General features: G+C 45.9%; 1 protein-coding gene across 1 annotated transcript; it reads left to right on the top strand.

Moving 5' to 3' along the window:
- Nucleotides 1-1,053: 1,053 nt before the first annotated feature.
- Nucleotides 1,054-17,627, top strand: LOC136648468 (di-N-acetylchitobiase-like). The gene is made up of 7 exons (XM_066624580.1): nucleotides 1,054-1,194; nucleotides 2,040-2,178; nucleotides 5,794-6,002; nucleotides 11,919-12,090; nucleotides 13,838-13,935; nucleotides 14,435-14,596; nucleotides 17,439-17,627. Exons 1-7 carry the CDS (start codon nucleotides 1,054-1,056, stop codon nucleotides 17,625-17,627), a joined length of 1,110 nt encoding a protein of 369 aa, XP_066480677.1.
- Nucleotides 17,628-19,247: the final 1,620 nt, after the last annotated feature.

Here is a 19,247-nt window from a genome sequence, read left to right on the forward strand (position 1 = left end):
ATTGCAAAGTGGGGATAACTAACAACAGATGTGACTTCTCTCACAGGTGGTCTCTTGCATTTCAGGGTCATTTGACCCCTCTAGTCATATGTTTCCTTTTTATGTCCCTCTTCCCTCTCACACAACACCAGAACCAGGGACATCCACTAAAATTAAGTGTCGGGAGGGTTTGAACAGACAAAAGAAAACATTTCTTTACCCAGTGTGTCATTAGTCTGTGGAACTCCTTGCCACAGGATGTGATGATTGGGTGCCTTTAAAAGGGGATTGAACTGATTTCTGGAGGAAAAGTTCATCACAGGTTACAAACCACGATGGGTATTGCAAGCTCCTGATTTTAGAGGTAGCTAAGGCTGCCTCAGAATGCTAATGTGAGGGAGGGCACCATGGTGCAGGTCTCTTGTCCTGTGTGCTCCCAGACGCTTCTGGTGGGTCACTGTAAGAGACTGGAAGCTGGACTGGATGGGCCTTTGGCCTAATCCAATGGGGCTCTTCTGAGGGTCATGTCTGGTGTGTGCTTGTTGTGTTGATATCTGAATACAGGTGCACCTTGATGGTAACACTATGTGTCTGAGAGCCCAATCCTATGCACATCTACTCAGAAGTAGGTCCCATTATAGTCCATGGGGCTTACTCCCAGGTCAGTGTGGGTAGGATTGCAGCCTGGCAGCCCAATCCTATGCATGCCTACTCAGAAGTAAGTCCCATTACAGTCAATGGAGCTTTCTCCCAGGTAAGTGCGGATAGGATTGCAGCCTCAGAACCCACTCCTACGCATGTCTACTCAGAAGTAAGTCCCATTATAGTAAATGGGGCTTACACCCAGGTCAGTGTGGTAGGAGTGCAGCCTGAAGCTCCTGAGGAAAGCAGCCTCTTATACGCAAGCACTGTGACCAAAAGCAGCCAGGAAACCCCACTACGCAATCCACTGTCTGCAGTTCTCTGCAGCAGAAAAGAGGGATTGGCCCGTCCGGGTTCCCGTAAGCTGGGAAGGCAGCAGTGCGCACAAGCGTCGGCGCTCCAGCAGCGGACGCGAAGGACGCCCCCGGAGTGATGCAAGGGTTGCCAGGCGGCGGGGGCGCGCGCTTCTGGCTGGCGCTGCTCCTCCTCCTGCAGCCGCGCGTAGGCTCGGGCGCGTGCCCCTGCCAGGACCCTTCGCTCTGCAACCCCATCTCGGGCAGCAGGGACTTTGAGGTGCGCCTGCGCAGTATCGCCTGCCTGGTGCGGGAGGAGGGGGCGCCAGGGGGAGCTGTCCTCAGGCAGTGGGCGTTCCATGTTGTTGTTAGGGAAAAGTTCCTCCTGTTGGGTGCAGTGAGTGCGCCTCCCCACCGGAGCCCTCTGTAAAGTGCCACCACCATGTGAGGTGAGGCAGGTGAGGCAGAGCCTCCCCACCTGGAGACCTTCGAAAAGCACTGCCGCCACATGAGGTGTGCAAGCCCTCACAACCCACGCTCCCTGTGCTTTGCACTCCCTCCCTCCATGCTCTGCGCGTGGGTTGTGAGCGCTTGTACACCTCATGTGGCGGCGGCACTTTTCAAAGGACTCTGGTGGAGAGGCTTTGCCTTACCTGCCTCACTTCACATGGCGGAGACACTTTTCAGAGGGCTCCGGTGGGGAGGCTCTGCCTCACCTGCTTCCCCACCCACTGCACGTCCCTGAGAACAAGAGCCAATGTTGGTATACCTGGCTCCAAGGTTTACGTGGAGCTCAGGACTGCCTCTTGTGGTGTCATTGCAGGGCATGAAGCACATTAATATTACATTAAAATGGAGGACAGGCAGGGAAGAAGGACAAGGAAGCAGGAACAGAAAATAATCAAGCATATGTAGCACTAGCAGGGCAAAACTGAAAAGAGCGTCTGCTCCATCATCATCTTTGGGACATTTACTTTTTATTCAAAAAAAAAACCTGCCTTAACTTTGCATTTGGCCGTGACTTGTTGCTGGATCAACTGTCAGGGATCTTGTTATTTTAGGTCTAATTAATCTGGCAAAAAGAGAATATCAGTATTGTTGAACAAGGGCCGCGTGTCTCTGCAGGTCTTTGTATTTGATCTTGGCGGGAAGAATTGGATGTTCTATGACTGGTCACAAATTACAACAGTGGCAGCTTTTGGGAAATATGACCCTGAGCTTATGTGTCATGCTCATTCAAAAGGATCCAGGGTCGTCATGAAAGGTATGGTCAAATAGAGGTAATGTGAATGTTTACATGAGGTAGCCTGAAACCCAAGTATGTTTGCTCAGAAGTCAGTCCCGCTGAGTTCCGTGAAATGGGTTTCTGGTAAATGTGCAGGGGACTGCCACCTTAAGATTACATGAGAATACTGTCAATTTTATATCACACATGATTTGAATACATTCCTCTTGAGGCAAATCACTGCAGTGGGAAAGCGAGCAATCTGGATGGAGACCATGCTGGGGAAAAGGAGTTATAACCCTCTTTGCTTGATGCTGTGGTCATGATCTGAATCAGGGCCCCTGCATTTACTATTTTTACACACACACACACACACACACAGAGAGAGAGAGAGAGAGAGATGTTGTAATTAGTTACATGTAGCACGGCCCTTAGAGCCATGTATAATAATAATAATAATAATAATAATAATAATATTCCGAGGAGGCAGTCAAAGTGCTAGACTGCTACCTGGGGGCTGTTGGGAGCTGGATGTGGGCGAACAAGCTGAAATTAAATACTGATAAGACAGAGGTTCTCCTGGTCCAACTTGGGTATTGGACTATTGTCCTGTTCTGAATGGGGTTGTACTCCCTATGAAGGAGCAGGTCTGCAGCTTGGGGGTGATCCTGGATCTGCAGCCGCTCCTGGATTCCCAGGTAGCGGCAGTGGCCAGGGGAGCCTTTGCTCAGATTTGGCTGATTCGCTAGCTGCGACCATACCTGGATTGCTCAGACCTGGCCACAGTGACCCATGCCCTAGTGACATCCAGATTAGATTACTGCAACGCACTCTACATTGGGCTGACTCTGAAGACGGTCCGGAAACTGCAACTAGTGCAGAATGTGGTTGCTGGGGCTTGTCAGTTCGACTCAGGCGGGCCACTGCTTCGGCGGCTACACTGCCTGCCAGTTCATTTCTGGGCTGAATTTAAAGTGCTAGTTTTGACTTTTAAAGCCCTATTCGGCTTGGGTCCAGAGTATTTGAGGGATCACCGCCTTCCATACAATCCAACCTGTCCTCTCAGAGAGCCTTTCTAACTGTGCTGGCACTAGCGAGGTGAGGGGAATGGTGGCAAGAAAGAGGGCATTCTCGGTGGTGGCTCCGCATTTGTGGAATTCCCTCCCCCTGGAATTGAGAACAGCTCCCTCTTTAGAGTCCTTTCCGCAGGGGCGTAAGACCTTTTTATTTAGGGAGGACTTTTATGCTGACACCAGGGGGCATGGCGCTTTTTGAATGCATTTTAATTTGGGATCCAGGTTTTTATTGTGTTTTATTGTTTTTAATGTATTTGTATATTTTATTTTAATATGTTTTTAATTGTGAGCCGCCTTGAGTGTCCTTCATTAGATAGTAAGGCGGGATATAAATTTCTAAAATAAATTAAATAAATATTCAAAGGGCTGCAAGATGAAGCACATCTTTTTCACTTACCAGTACTGCCATTTGCATTGTTTTTCATGGCAAGATCCACCCCACTGTAGTAAGCAGCTGAACACAGTCATCCCACAACATTATTTATTTATTTACTTCATTTGTAACTCACCTTTCACTCCAAAGGGACCCAAGGCGGCTTACAATAATCATTAAAAACACAGTTAACAACATGAATTAAAACAAGATAAAAAACACATTAATAACAAGAACATTCTTAAAAACAGCAATCAGATAAAAGATGTAAAAGGAGCAGACAGCAGCAGTTTGTAAAAAGATCCCAAGCCTGTAAAAGTTAAAAGATGTTAAAAAGGCCAGGCACTCAGAAGGCTTGTCTGAAAAGAAATGTCTTCAGGTCTCACCAGAAAGTTTCAAGAAAGGGAGTAATTCGTAAATCAAGGGGGAGGGATTTCCACAGTGTTGGAGCCACTACTATAGAGGCCCTATTTCTTGCCACCGCCCCACGTACTTCACTGGGTGGCATCACTCGTAAAAAGGCCTTCTCTGATGCCCTAAGGGGACGGGACGGATTGTATGGGAGTAGCGATCTCTAAGATACCCTGGTCCAGAGCAGTATAGGGCTTTAAAGGTCAAAACCAGTACCTTGAATTGGGCCCGGAAACTAATGGGCAGCCAGCCGCTGGAGAAGTGGCCCAACAGAGTCAAATCGCCTACGTCCAGTAACCATATGGGCCGCCGCGTTCTGCACTAGTTGCAGTTTCCGAACCGTCTTCAAGGGCAGCCCCACATAGAGCGTTTTACAATAATCTAACCTTGATGTCTCTATAGCATGGATCACCATGGCCAGGTCTGCACGATCCAAGTATAGCCGCAGCTGGCGCACCAGCCGAAGCTGAGCAAAGTCCCCCCCGGCCACAGCTGCCACCTGAGAATCCAGGAGCAGCTGTGAGTCCAGGCGGACCCCCAAGCTGCGGACCTGCTCCTTCAGGGGGAGTGCAACCCCATTCAGTGCAGGCCAATACTCCAGCACCTGCATCGAGGATTTCTGAACCAGGAGAACCTCTGTATTATCCAGATTTAATTTCAGCTTGTTAGCCCTCATCCAGATCCCCACTGTCTGTCTCCAGACAGCGCTCCAGGACCCCAACTACCACACTGGAATCTGGGGGGTTAATATTAACTTAATATTAAAAGACAATCACGGTTGTATTCAAATCAAGTAGCACACATGACATAAAAATGGCAGGAAGGGGAAAAATATACAAACAATGAAATGAAATTGTTAGAAAATTATTACAGGTAGCCTTCCCAGAAATGCTTTTTCAAACTTTTTGCCCTTTTGGAAATATTGACAGGTATTGAAAAATACACTAATCTCATTCCGGAGGCGGGGGGGGGGGGTCTGTGTGTTGAAGGAAACTTCTTTATTCATACCAATATGGTTGCAAATACACATCCGCATCTCCTGGACCTTAGTGAACTGGTGGGATAAGGATGGGAATGTGCATCCCTGTTTGGGACTGCTAATTGCACAATAGCTGCCCTCAGGCCTGCTAAGATGGGGGGGGCAAACGCAATTAATACAGAGGGTCCAAAGTTAGCATTCATGGTGCCCACTGAGAGCCAGAAGTGACATCAAGATACAGAAAGTAACATCATTGAGCAGATGATGGCCAGAAATAAGCACTTTGTTATCACATAGAAACTCATTAGTTGCAAATGACAGAAGAGAAAATGTGCAAATCTTGTTCATATTTCCAAGATATGAGAGAGCCCAATTATCAAGCTGGGAGAGCCAAATTATAATGGACTGAATTAAATGCTTCCAGGGAGCACATTCAGCCCACGGTCCTTATGTTTGACACTCCTGTGCTAAGAGATCACTTTGTTCTATTTCTAAGCATTTTTAAAAAACTTTTATGTTTCATTCCAAGAGGAGACTAAAGGTAGGCAGATTGAGATATCAATGAAATAATTGATCAGGGCTGCACTCCTAAGCATACTTCCCAGGAAATGAGTTCCACTAACTCAGTGGGATATGCTTTGGAGCAAAAATGTTTAGGATCACCTAAACATTAGGTAGCTCAAATATTAGCATTTCCCTGCTGTACAAGTTAAATCTTTTTCAAAGAGATTAGCAGTCATTGGTGATTTCTAAATGTTCCCCCCTCTCTTACACTGATGCAAAACTCTGACCACTGATTACTGTTTCTTCTTCAGGAAACACATCTGTAAAGAAAATTGTAAAGTCTGCTGTTAGAGCAGCCTGGATAAGCCAACAAATGAAATTAGCCAAAGAGCAATACATGGACGGAATCAATATAAACATTGAGGAAGAAGTTAGTAAGGATTCAGATGAATATTTTGCATTAACAGCTTTGGTTAAAGAAACAACAGGCGTTTTTCACAAGGAAATTCCAGGATCACAGGTAAAAATAAAGGCTAGTGCTACAAAAATCCTGATTTGTTCCATTTCACAAAATATATCACCACAACAGATTAAATTTACGACTCTCATTGACAACACTTACCATTGTAAGCACACATTTTGATGCTGAATCTTTGTAGATTAAGATCTCCATTAAGTGCCAACCAGCAGAAAAACATCCTAAAATCCAGTTGCAAGTTCTCACTTCAGACTCAAGTAAATGGCATCATTGTGCTGTTATTCAAACATGCATATATTTTCTTTGTTTATATTCTAGTCATGGTTTCTACTTAGAGAAAGACCTACATGGTAAGAAGACCATTGGAATATTCAACATATCTGAAAACCAATTTCTCAGCCTTATTTGTCTACCTTTCTAAATTAATTTTAGAAAAGAAAAAACATCAATACCACATTAACACAATATGTATGTATGTATGTATGTATGTTCCTGGGGTGTGGACTAAGTGTATATGATGCAGCTACTTTGCTGAAGCTAAATAAATCTGGACTAAGACAGTGCCTCCATGGAAGACTTTCTGGGGACCCCACGCGCACTGCTGTAAGTTCCACTATAAAAGAAAGATGAGACATAAATATATAAAACAAACGCACAACATTACAACTTTTCATCTTAGTAAGCTCACATTTTTCATCAAGCCTGCCTGCATACCTTTTGACTAAGCTGAATGCAGGCACTCAGTCATGTTTGATGGCCTGCCTGACCCTCAACATCTCCACTGTTTTTGCAGTCCAGGATGGTATCAAATTAAAATATTCTCGGAGCTCCTTACAGGCCACTTTACATGACTGATGGGCTGCATCCAGCTTACTGCATCACATGTTGTTCAGGTCCATCATACATGCATTCATCCTCATCTTTCCAAAGTTTGCTTTCCTAAGGATCAGGATGCACATCTGGCTCCACTCAGCTTTCCCCCAGTCTCAATATCAAGATTCCCAGGAGAATATAGTCACTTGCTCCTAATGTCCACTCCACCTTTACTTCAAAGCAGTTTCTTCCTACTGTTGAGAATAAGGTCTAACATAGCCGGTTCCATGACTTCACCTTTTCAGACTACTCACTTTTGGCAGTGTACATTTCCCAACAGATATCTGGGTAAAGCTTTCCAGCTGTTAATGCAGGTGGAGGGAAACTTGTCCAGTTCCCTGCCTGCATGACGTGGTGAGCAGCTGTTGGTCGGGGGAGGGGGCAAGCTGGCGCCCATGCTTTCCCAGCCTTTTTGTTCCTCAGCAGCAGTGGAAGGGGCAGCGGGAGCTACAGCATTGAGGCGACAAGGGACTAGCCTGCCAGGCCAGAAAGGCTGGGGAGGGTAATCTGGTACCAGGGGTGGGTTGCAGCTTTCCTCTGGAAGCTGCTGTGGAGCTTTGCTGCAGATTCCCCACCAGTGCTGGGCGGCACCCACGTGGCCTTTCTATTCATTTTCTATTCCAGCTGAGCAGCCACTCCCCCTCCTGCCTTCTCCTTTCATCCTTCTTGCCTCTTTGCTTATCCTGGGCTGGGCAGCCCCCCTCCCCGGTTTCTCTCCGTGGGCAGAGTAGCCATCCAGGAGCTTTCCCCATGTGGGGTTCCCACCCACATGGTGTTTCTTGATTATCTCCTGATGGGGCCAGCGCAGTCCGGCGACTGTGGGGCTTTGCTACAGGGATTCATTGCCCTGTGCAGGGAGCTGGGTGTTCCCCTAGCCAATGACAAAAGAGAGGGCCCAACCACCTGCCTCACATTCCTGGGTATAGAGCTTGATACTGTCAAACAGTGCTGCAGGCTCCGTAAGGCCAAACTGGCCTCTGTACAGGAACAGGTGGCGAGGTGCAGGAAGCTTAGGAAGATGAAACTACGGGAGTTGCAGAAGCTCTTGGGCCACTTACAGCCCTAGAGCCAGGCTGGTGTAATGGTTTGGGAGGTGGACTCAGACCTGGAGGATCCAGGTTCAAATCCCCCCTTAGCCACAAAGCTTAGTAAGCAAACTCAGGTGACCTTGGGCTAGTCACTTTCTCTTAGCCTCACCTACCTCACAGGGTTTTTTAAAATCATCTGCTTCCTCCTCCTTTTTCGTGGTGTTCATCTGCTTCCTCCTTGTTTTTCCTTGTTTTTCCTTGTTTTTCCCCCATCCCTAGGCCCCGCCCACATGGTGTTCATCTGCTTTCTCCTTGCTTTTCCAGCTGGTGCAGATTGTTCATCTGCTTCCTTGTTTTTCCATGTCTACTGATGGAGTAGGGTTCAAGTTGTTTCGCATTTGAACAGGTAGCTCCCTTCCTGGAATGGGCTTTGCACAAGAGTACTGGGATTAGGTCAACAGCGCATTACCCTGATGATTATCTCCTGATGGGGCCAGCGCAGTCCGGCGACTGTGGGGCTTTGCTACAGGGATTCATTGCCCTGTGCAGGGAGCTGGGTGTTCCCCTAGCCAATGACAAAAGAGAGGGCCCAACCACCTGCCTCACATTCCTGGGTATAGAGCTTGATACTGTCAAACAGTGCTGCAGGCTCCGTAAGGCCAAACTGGCCTCTGTACAGGAACAGGTGGCGAGGTGCAGGAAGCTTAGGAAGATGAAACTACGGGAGTTGCAGAAGCTCTTGGGCCACTTACAGTTTGCGTGCCGGGTCATCGCACCAGGGAGGGCTGTTTTCTGCAGGTGGTATGACACCCTTAGAGGGGCTTCTAAGCCCCATCACCGGATCAGAGTGACATCAGCAATGCAGGAAGATATGAGCATGTGGGCTATCTTCCTAAAGGACTTCAATGGGGTGTCATTTTGGTGCTCAGCTAAGCTCTTAGAGGCCGAGCTGCAAGTTCACTCAGATGCTGCAGGTAGCACAGGCTTTGGGGTTTATTTTCAGGGAAGATGGTGCGCTGGCAAATGGCTCTCTAGTTGGCACTCGGACATTACAGCTGATTTGACCTTTTTAGAGCTTTTTCTCATCGTGGTTGCTGTCCACCTCTGGGGGTTGGAGTTTAAGGACCCCACAGTGCAATTCTGGTGCGATAATCTGGCAGTACTTCATGTTATAAATCAGCAAACCTCCTGGTCCCCAAGAGTCATGTGTTTAGTATGCGCCTTTGTACTGCAATGCCTACATCTTAACATGTTATTTGTGGCTAGGCATGTGCCGGGCTTGGCTAATGGGATAGCCGATGCTCTCTTTCGTTTCCAGGAGGAGCGTTTTCGCCAGTTGGCACCCTGCACGAGGGAAGAGCTGGACCCCATGCCCCAGTGGTTGTGGAACCTTGGGTGCGAGAAGTCAACAGGGCAGTGAATGCCTCCCTGGCCCCAAGCACCTGGGCACGTTAGAAAAGGAGAGTAGGCGAGTTTGAGGGCTTCAGGGCTACTGCTGGCCTCCCAGGTGTTTGGCCCATCCCCCCGGAGCATGTGATGCAGTTTTTAGTCAGACTCAGGTCAAATGGCAGGGCAAGTAATACACTTGGCAGCTACTTGGCGGCCCTGGCTTTTGAGGCCAAGGCGCACGGGCTGTCTGACTGCACTGGGGATTTGTGCATTAGGGGATGTTAACAGTGTGGTCACGTGAGTTCCCTAAGGGAGGGGATAGTAGGCAGCCTATTACGTTTGACCTCCTGGCCTCACTATGTGAGTCATTCAGTGCAGTCTGTTCCACTGCATTTGAAGCACTGCTGGCTGCCGCCCTTTTCCTTTTTTGGGGGGGCCTTCCGCCCAGGTGAGGTTTTGGCGCAAAGTAGGTGGGACCCCCTCTGAGTGTGCCCTACAAGTCACGGATGTACACTGGACCCAGGCTGGCGTGAGGCTGAGGCGGTTCAAGACAGACCAGGTTGGTCATGGACAGTGGGTCCAACTGAATGGGGCATGGAACTCCCCACTTTGCCTGGTGGCGTTGCTGCGAGAGTATGTGGCTCAAAGAGGTGTGTCCGACGGGCCACTCTTTGTGCGCAGGTGGAAGGAGCACTGTTGTGTTGGGAATGGGACCGACGTAGCACAGGAGGCGCACAAAGTGAGTGGATCCCAAGATGTCAATGATGGTCCCCCAATGGGGCAGATGAGGCTGGAGCCCCCTCACCAGGTTCCAGTTCCTGGCTGTGGTGAGGAATTGTTTGGATGGCCTTGGCCAGGACTCAGTCAAGTTTGGCCTTCATTCATTTAGAATAGGGGCAGCAACAGCTGCTGCTGGCATGGGTTATGATAGTGGGGAGATCAAAAGAATAGGTAGGTGCAGATCTCGGGCATTTAAGAGCTACATGCGCCCCAAGGCAGGCGGGTCATCTTAGTTATCACCTGATTATTCGTGTTTACTTACATTGTTTTATTTTTTCCTGCTTTAATTGTTAGGTTTGGGCCTTTCCCTGCCAGCGAGGGCACTGATTTGTGGCCACTCCATTGTCTTCTGGGCTCACAAGCAAGCTCTCAAGAGTGAATTTGGATCTCAGCTGGGCCTGGGAGCACAGCTTTCAGTGCAGTGGGCCGCCAGAAGAGGGATGAAATGGGGGCAGTTACTGCCCATGGTATATGAGTGTATACAGGGAGCGCCTCCTCCCCAGGTGCTTCTCATACACCTTGGCAATAATGACCTTTGCCTGAGGACAGGGCTGTCCTTAAGGCAGCAGGTGGCAGAAGACCTCACCACACTGAGAAGCTGGATGCCTGGCTTGATCATCATATGGTCGAACCTGCTTCCGCACCGGGTCTGGAGGTATACCACAAGCCCAGCTGGAGTTGATAGAGCCAGAAGGAAGGCAGATGCACACCTGGGGAGGGAAGTGTTGGCAGCTGCCGGCCTGGTGCTTCGCCACCCAGATATAGTGAGCTCCCTGCTGCACCTTTACAGGGGAGATGGCGTGCATCTCTCAGAGGTCGGGAACCATATCTTTCTGTCAGACTTGCAGTGGGTCCTGCGAGGACTCTCAGATGGGGCAGGGGGATCCTAAGCGCTAGGCTAGCCCCCCCCCCCTGTGTGGCAGGGTAGTGCAGGAACAGGAGGAGAAATAGGGAACTGGTGTCTACCCTCAGGCAAGCAACAGGCCGGGTTAAGGCCAGTGCTGAGCCCCAAGGCTACCCGGATTGGGGGCAGCCTGGCTTGACCCCGGAATGGAATTGGGATGCTCACCTTCATGGTTCTCCAGCTTAGGGTGGGCAGAAAAATTCAGCTGGCTGGACCCCGCTTCCAGGGGTTGGTGATGAAGAACCTGAGGGAGCCTTGGGTGAGCTCAGGTTCTGAGTCAAGGTGGTTTGCCCAAAAGGAGGCCTCAGACAGGAACTGTCTCCTCCTAGTTAGGTGCCCACACTAAAGGGGGGTGGAGCATAGTCAGGACCTGTTGCATTGCACCAATCGCTGCGCAGCCTTGTAATGGAATAAATCATGGCCCTGTTTCAACCAAGTCTTTTGAGTCATGCATGTTTGTGGGGGGGATACCTGGACAAGTTGAAGTCTTCCTTACTACCACATCTCTCCTCTTTGAAAATTTGACCATTTGCTCCAAGAAGGCATCATCCAGCTCTTCATTCTGCTTAGTCCTCCTGTAACAGACTCCCACTGTTATCTTCCCATCACTTCCTTCCCTTTATTTTTACCCAAACGCTGTCATCCAGTCTCTCATCTTTTTGAATTTCATCACAGATGTATGTATCACCATAACACTCCTCCCCCATACTTCTTGTTGTCTGTTCTTCTTGAATAAACTACATTCTTCAAAACTATATGTGTTGTTGAAACCATTGCAATCAACCATCTCTTATTTCTCAGAAAAATCTCTTCTGTCAAACTCACCTGGTAAAACTTTATCCACAGTCCTAAAACAAGGATGTTCTTTTTGAGGTTTCTGTACCACTATCTTCCAAAGATTTCTGGGCTTTTGAAATTATGAAACTCATATTGAAACTCATATTGAAAATGCCTATTCAGAGATTTTTTTTTTTCCTTTTACAGGTAACTTTTGATGTACCTTGGTCTCCAGAATGCATCGACAGCAAATGTTACAACTATAGTGGAATTGCTGATTCCTGTGACTTTCTGTTTGTGATGTCTTATGATGAACCGAGTCAATTGTGGTCAAAATGCACTGTAACAGGCACTGCTCCATACAATCAGACTTTAACTGGTAAGAACCAGCTTCAGCTATGGACTGTTTAAAGCCATTGGTTGAACTGTTTGCAAAGGGCCTGGAATTCTATCTTCAGAATTACAAAATCTTATGGCCAGTAATCCCAAATTCCTTAATTGAGAGAAGTTAGGTAAATCATGGAACTTGTTTGGGGGTTGGACTTAGACCTAGAAGATCCAGGTTCCAATCCACGCTCAGCCATGAAGCTTCCTGGGTGATCTTGGGCCAGTCACTATCATTCATCCTCTCATACTTCACAGGGTTGCTGTGAGGATAAAAGGAGAGAAGGAACTATGTACACCACCCTGAGCTCCTTGGAGAAAGGGTGCTATTAAAATGTGAAAAATAAATAAGCATGGAGATAAGCATGGAGTTTTTATACAATAAAAACATGTTTGAGATGGTTATGAAGAATGCTCATGAAATAGTAATGTTAAGTATGTGATTAGTTATCACACAAGAGAGAGTGTTGTATTGCACAACAGAGTTATTGTGCAAATTGCAACTCTGGTAGAACCAGGCTCTCATTCACGTAAAACATTTTTAGAGTCTTTAGAGAGATGTCTGCTGGAAATCTCAGAGCTCAGCTTCAGGTGTATTACATATGCTTTGGAATTGTCCAAAAATAGTGAACTTCTGGGAAAAGATTTGAGCTGAAATTAGAGAGATTACCAGATATACCCTTCTGAATACTCCTAAGGTACTCTTCGATACTGTAAAGATTTGGCTTTAGAGGGTGATGTAGAAATAATCATGTAGTGCAGAAGAGAGCGACAAAAATGATTAGTAGGCTACAATTGCGGACCTGGCCATGGTGCTGCCCAGGGGCACAGGACTGCAAAATGCCACCCTGTGTCTGAAAAACAGCATTTCTGGTTTTCTATGGAAGTGCAATTTTTTTTTTGCATTTCAAGGGCTTTAAAAACATTCAAAAACGTTTCTCCCCACCCCCAGAATGCTCTTCTGCAACCTTCTTCCACCCCCTGCACCACCCAGCAATAATTACTGCCTCTGGCTGATGCAGGGGCTGAATCTGTTCCTGGCAAGCCAGCATGGGCTTCTGCACTGGTCTAGCCAACTCCCAAGTCCAAGTCCCAAGCAACACCCAGGAGCTGGCACAGGGCATCATTATAAGTGATGATAAAGGAATGATATAAGGATGATAAAAGGAATAGGGGCAGACAAATTTGTTGAGAAAGAGGTGTATTTTTAATTCAATCATAGAATATTAATTTTTAATAAATATTTTGTTTTACTCTCTTTGCGCTACTCTCTTTACTGTAAAATAAAAGTATGTATTTTCAAAATTATTTAATGAGGGTCTTTATTCACTGTATATTTTGCCATATGCATTTATGAATGTTTGTATTTGTATGCATTTCTTTAAAATAAAAAGAATATAAAACCCCCCAAAAGCCATTTCGACAGTCGTAACACACAGTTTTGATTAGCTGCAATAGTAGAAATCTCAATCATGTAACTTTTCTCAGCTTCAAGATTAGTTAGCTGCTTTGAGAGCTATTAAAATCTCTTCTCACATGGAGTGTCTTCATGAGTAAATTAGTACATTAATCACATGGAAAAGAAAACAAGATTCTTCTAATCTTTCAAGAGATTTATAGATCCCTTATCATGAATGTCTGCCTTAATGGCCCTTGATTTACTCATGTTTCAAATATAGTTGCAGGCATGGAAATAAGAATAGAAAACATGCAAGTTAATGTTAAATTTTATATTAAATTAGGATATGATGATTACCTTCATTTGGGTATTAGTCCAAAGAAGCTTGTGATGGGTGTTCCTTGGTATGGCTACGATTACCTCTGTCTATACTTTTCTGAGGTAAGAGATACATGATTTCTTACTATGTTCTTGTTCACTGTTGTCTGTGGCCTTTATTTTTGTGGCCACAGATTCTATATCAATGTTTCTCAAACTTTTTAGAGGCTCTAGAAGCTGCTTCCTGGCTATAATAGTGATTGGGTGTGGTTATAATGATTGGACAGCAGTGCTCCCCCTGCCAAGTAGCAGTTTGATGGAGACCTTGTAAAGGCTGTATCTGCACTTGCAGCTGTCCAACTTGCCTACAAAAACTCCTCCTGAAGTAGTACAAAAAACACCATCTGAATGCTGAAGAAAACAGCAGTACTTCTTCAGTAGCAGGCTGCAGTTCTAGATACCCTTACCTGAGATTAGTGAAACTTGCAATCATCCAAGTTCGATAGGACTAAAGTGCCAAAAATTCTACTTGCCTACATTAACAATGTCCCTCAATCTATCTTCAAAATATATCCTTTAATGAAGTTTTAACTTATCTGAATAGTATGTTGTGCTTCTTCAGGGTCACATCTGTCACTTTGCCAATGTTCCTTTCCGGGGGGCTCAATGCAGGTTTTCAGCAGGACATCAAATTCCTTATAGAATAATAATGGCTCGTGCAATACATTCCATTTCTGGGATCCAGTGGGATGAGGAACAGGGAGTTCCACATTTTGAATACAAGGTATGTTATAAATATTACTTTCAATCTATTTTTTATTTATATTTTTTATTTATTCTGTAAGAAAGATAGCTACAAAAACGCACTATATGTATGGAAATTTTATTGGCATAGAGCAACACCAACAGCTTACAAAAATGCGTTGGTATATATCATTTTTGTGCTCATCCCTCCTTGCACTACAGCCAGCTCCTAATATCCACTTGTACAGGGGGCCTCCATATCCAGAGATCCTGTATGGATAAAGTGGATAGAGGGATGCTCTTTACACTCTCACATAACTCCAGAACCAGGGGACATCCACTAAAATTGAGTGTTGGGAGAGTTAGGACAGACAAAAGAAAATATTTCTTTACTCAGCGTGTGGTCAGTCTGTGGAACTCCTTGCCGCAGGATGTGGTGACGGCATCTGGCCTGGATGCCTTTAAAAGAGGATTGGACAAGTTTCTGGAGGAAAAATTCATTATGGGTTACAAGCCATGATGTGTATGTGCAACCTCCTGATTTTAGAAATGGGCTATGTCAGAATGCCAGATGCAAGGGAGGGCACCAGGATACAGGTCTCTTGTTTTCTGGTGTGCTTCCTGGGGCATTTGGTGGGCCGCTGTGAGTCACAGGAAGCTGGACTAGATGGGCCTATGGCCTGATCCAGTGGGGCTGTTCTTATGTTCTTATGTATCCGCTGTTTCACATACCTGCAGATCGGTAATCTGCAGCTCCCCCACCGCCCCATTTGGAGGTGCTCCCTTCAGCCTGGAGGGTCTTCTGAGCCCTGCAGAAACTGTCTATCTGCCCACAGCCTCTGTGGGCCCAGAATGACTCTTACAAGGGAAAATGTCACTTCTGGTTGTTGTTGTTTTTTGCAAAACCAGAAGTGATGCTTTTTGAAAGGCATTATGAGGGCTAGGGAAGCCCTGGAGAGTTCTGCTTCCCTCTCCTCCAGAGGGTCTTCAGAGGGTCCGTCCACAGCCTCTGCAGGACTTATAATGCCCTTTAAAGCATAGAAACGTCACTTCCCAGTTTTGCTGAGAAAAAAATAGCAATAGCGTTTTTTTCCCTTGTAAGAATCATTATGAGCTTTGCAAAGGCAGCATGGAAAAAATGTGTGGCCTCTGCAGGGCTCAGAAGACCCACTGGAGGCTAGAGGAGCTCTACACCTCTGGAGGGTGGGGGAAGGCATCCCCCTTATCCGCAGATTCAGGCATCCGCAGGGGGTTCCGGAACGGAACATGAACATGAAACTCAGGTATCCTCATGGTGGTCTGTCACTTGCCTACATAAAGAGATCAGAGTAACTGCCCAATCCTATTCCCCACTACACTGGAACGTGCAGGCATGCCATGGAGGCGAGGGCAGGGTCAATCAGGAAGCCTGCAAGAAGTAAGGAAAAATATTTTTCACTTACCTCTCCTTAGGCTTCCTGATGGTCTGTGTGTCTCCTCAGACCTTTCCTCATCAGCTTTATAACTTGCGTAAGTCCAAAGAGAGCTAGTTGGTAGGGAAAGCTGAAGAATGGGGGACAAAATCCAGCGTGTGTGACTTCCACTGGATCCACCCTTTTCCTCTCCCAAGATGCCCCGATTCCTCCTCCCAGATGCCCTATTATTCCCACTGCCCATCCTTGCCACCAACATACCTCCTTCAGCAGTCCCTGGGTGCTCTGGTGGTGCATGCAATCACCAACAGTTTGTACTGGCAGCTCTGTCGCATGCAACATCACTGCAACTGCAGCGCCAATTGAGAAAGCTTTCTGCTGATGGAACCCTAGTTCTGTCAGTGGAAGGTGCCCATAGGATTGGGCTCTAAATAGTGACTGAAGAACTATCCAAGAGAAAACAAAGGGAAAGGAGGACAGGAAAGGGAACAGTTTTCTCCAAAACACTCAAAACACCCTTGCTTATCTTATTTCTCTCTTTAAAAAAACAACAAAAAAACAGTTTTAGTTCTAGCCAGTTGTCTCAGCCCATCTAGTTTACCTTTACAGAGCTAGCTGCTTTCCAGTGGTACTTTGTCAGTTGCTTGGCTACCAAGAAAGTTATGAGCATCAGACAGTGCTCATACAGCTGGCAAACAGCCCAAAGTCAAATTGACAGAACAAAACTGACATGCAGTTTCTATTGGCTTTCTGTGTACTTAATTGATATATAAAATGTTAATCCATAAAAAGAGGATTTTTCTGCATCATCACAATGCAGGCTCAGGTTAATCTTTTCCCTGGACAATGACTAATTTTTTTATATACTGTAACATTTAAATTTGGAAAGGGCATTAGAGTCTTGATTATGCTTTTGATCAAATAACACTATGAGATAGGTCTCCATTATTTTGATTTTACAAAAAGTTAACTGAGGCTGAGAAGCAATGACTGAACCAGGTTGTCCAAATACAAGTGCAAAACTCTATCCTGGGAGCTCACTGGGTCACCTTGGGCCACTCATTCTCTTTCAGCCCGTCTTTCCTCACAGGATTGTTGAAAGGATAAAAGTGTGAGTGTGAAGGAGACCATGTAGATAATCATGTGCTTAATAAATAAACTCCATTAGGCCATACAATCTGAAGTAATTTGCTAAAGTAGAAAAATAACATATTGTCATAAACAAAGTAAGGTTTAATGGCCAATGTGTAATTTCAATACAACCTTAGACTGTAAAGTGTAATGGACTTTGGCTGCAATCCTAACCACACTTTCCTGAGAGTAAGCCCCATTGAACAAAACAGGACTTACTTCAGAGGAGACCTGGTTAGGATTGTGCCCTTAGTCTATGAACATGAAACCTAAGGCTGTAAGATTGGTTGGGAAAGAGGAATGCAGGAAGCATTTCTACTATGTTTTTTTCTTGTGTAGGACCCACAAGGGACTATTCATCAAGTATGGTTTGATGATCCCAGAAGCATTTCTCTGAAGGCAACCTATGTGAAAGAACGTGGTCTAAGGGGTATCGGTATGTGGAATGGGAATTGTCTTGACTACTCCGGAAGACCTATAGCACATGAGCAAAGTAAAGCAATGTGGAAGGCCTTGAAACCACTGTGACTGCATAAGTGTGATGGATGAATTTTAACTGCCACTGCAGGCTTCTTTATAGGTGTACAATAATGTGACTTCATGAGTGTACAACAACAACTAAAAGCACAAGACCTTGAAATGCAACTGAACTTTATTTTACCCTTCTCTCGCTGCATGACTTTCTTACAAGTGGACTGTTGTCCTGATAGATTCTACTTGGTGCTGTCTGTGCTGCCTACTATAAGGAAGTTATAACTGCAATCCTATGGTACATGACTTTGAGTTCCACAGAAGAAAGATGGGGGTATAAATTTAATTTGGGAACTGAGGCTTCTGTGGTCAGAATTATCATGGAGTAAAAAATCCTTTCCACAGGCTTCAAGACCACATTCAACTAGTTCATCTCTCCCTAACATTTCACTATGAAGGGTATTATCAAAGGACTGAGATGACACCTGAAATAATGAAAACACTAGGAGGAAAGATGTAAATACAGACAGCGAAGACTAAAATTATCCAAGCCAAAAGTTGCCAAGACCCTAAGCCTGGGAAATTTAGGTTAAAATCTGGCTTCTACAAAAGCCCACTCCCATCTGAATGGAGAGAAAAAGAAGAGACCCAGAGACTTTCTAACCCTGGAAGTCCTAGCTAATCATCTCACTGATGGTTATCTTCATACCCCCAATTACCTAATCAACCACCTGTTCCATCTAACTGCCATCCAGTTCCATACTTCTTAAAGGCACCTGCTGGTTTTTCCTGCTTTCCATTAAACCAGTGTTTCTCAAACTCTGAGGAAGTTTTACTCTCTCAATAAGTCTTTGTGGGGGAGGGGCTAGGGCAGCGAGGTGATCCCCAGGATCATGTCCATATGGAGGTGAGGGGGTGCTTTCACTTATGAAGGCAGCTCCCCGAGGCTTGGAAAACTCTGTAATAGCAGGCGCAAAGCACCTCCTGTAAAATGGAAGTGCCTTGCACCAACTTCTCTGAATGTTCCAAGCCTTGGGAAGTGCTGCGCAGGGCTCCCCGCATCTCCTGCAGCCTTACCTTCATAACATAAGTGAAAAGCACCCCACTCGCCTCCCATATGGACACGATCCTGGGGATTGATTCCCCTGCCTCTCCCCTTCCCCTGCCCCTTAAAGGAACAGGGGAACCTTTACACAAACTGGTAACCACTGCATTAAGCCTTAGAATCCTGGTGTTTTTAAGAACAGGGGGCCAAGCATGACTGAGACTCAGGATCTCCTCCTGCTGATTCATGTTACTATGATGAATGAGTTACTATGATGCTTATGAATCTTTATAGCCTCTCTATAGACCTGTGTCTGGTAATGCTGTTCTTTAACCAGTACTTGTGTCTGGGCAAAAGTAATATGGTGCTCAGTTACAGCTGATTTATTCACCTGCCCCAACCAACAGTATCTTCAATGTTTCTTAAACCTGGAGGCTTTTGGTGGTAACAATGTATAACTTGCCACAGTCACATGGGATACTATAAACCCTATATATAGGTTTACATTTCTGCCCTATATCCAAGGAGTGACTGATCAGATTGGAAAAAAATTGTGTTGTGCAGATATGGAACCAATCTATAAGCCAACCAGGAAGGTCCAACAGCTTTTGCAATCTGTTAAGAATCCAAGA

This window comes from Tiliqua scincoides, chromosome 4 (genome assembly GCF_035046505.1).
Source record: "Tiliqua scincoides isolate rTilSci1 chromosome 4, rTilSci1.hap2, whole genome shotgun sequence".
NCBI classification, from domain to species: Eukaryota; Metazoa; Chordata; class Lepidosauria; order Squamata; family Scincidae; genus Tiliqua; species Tiliqua scincoides.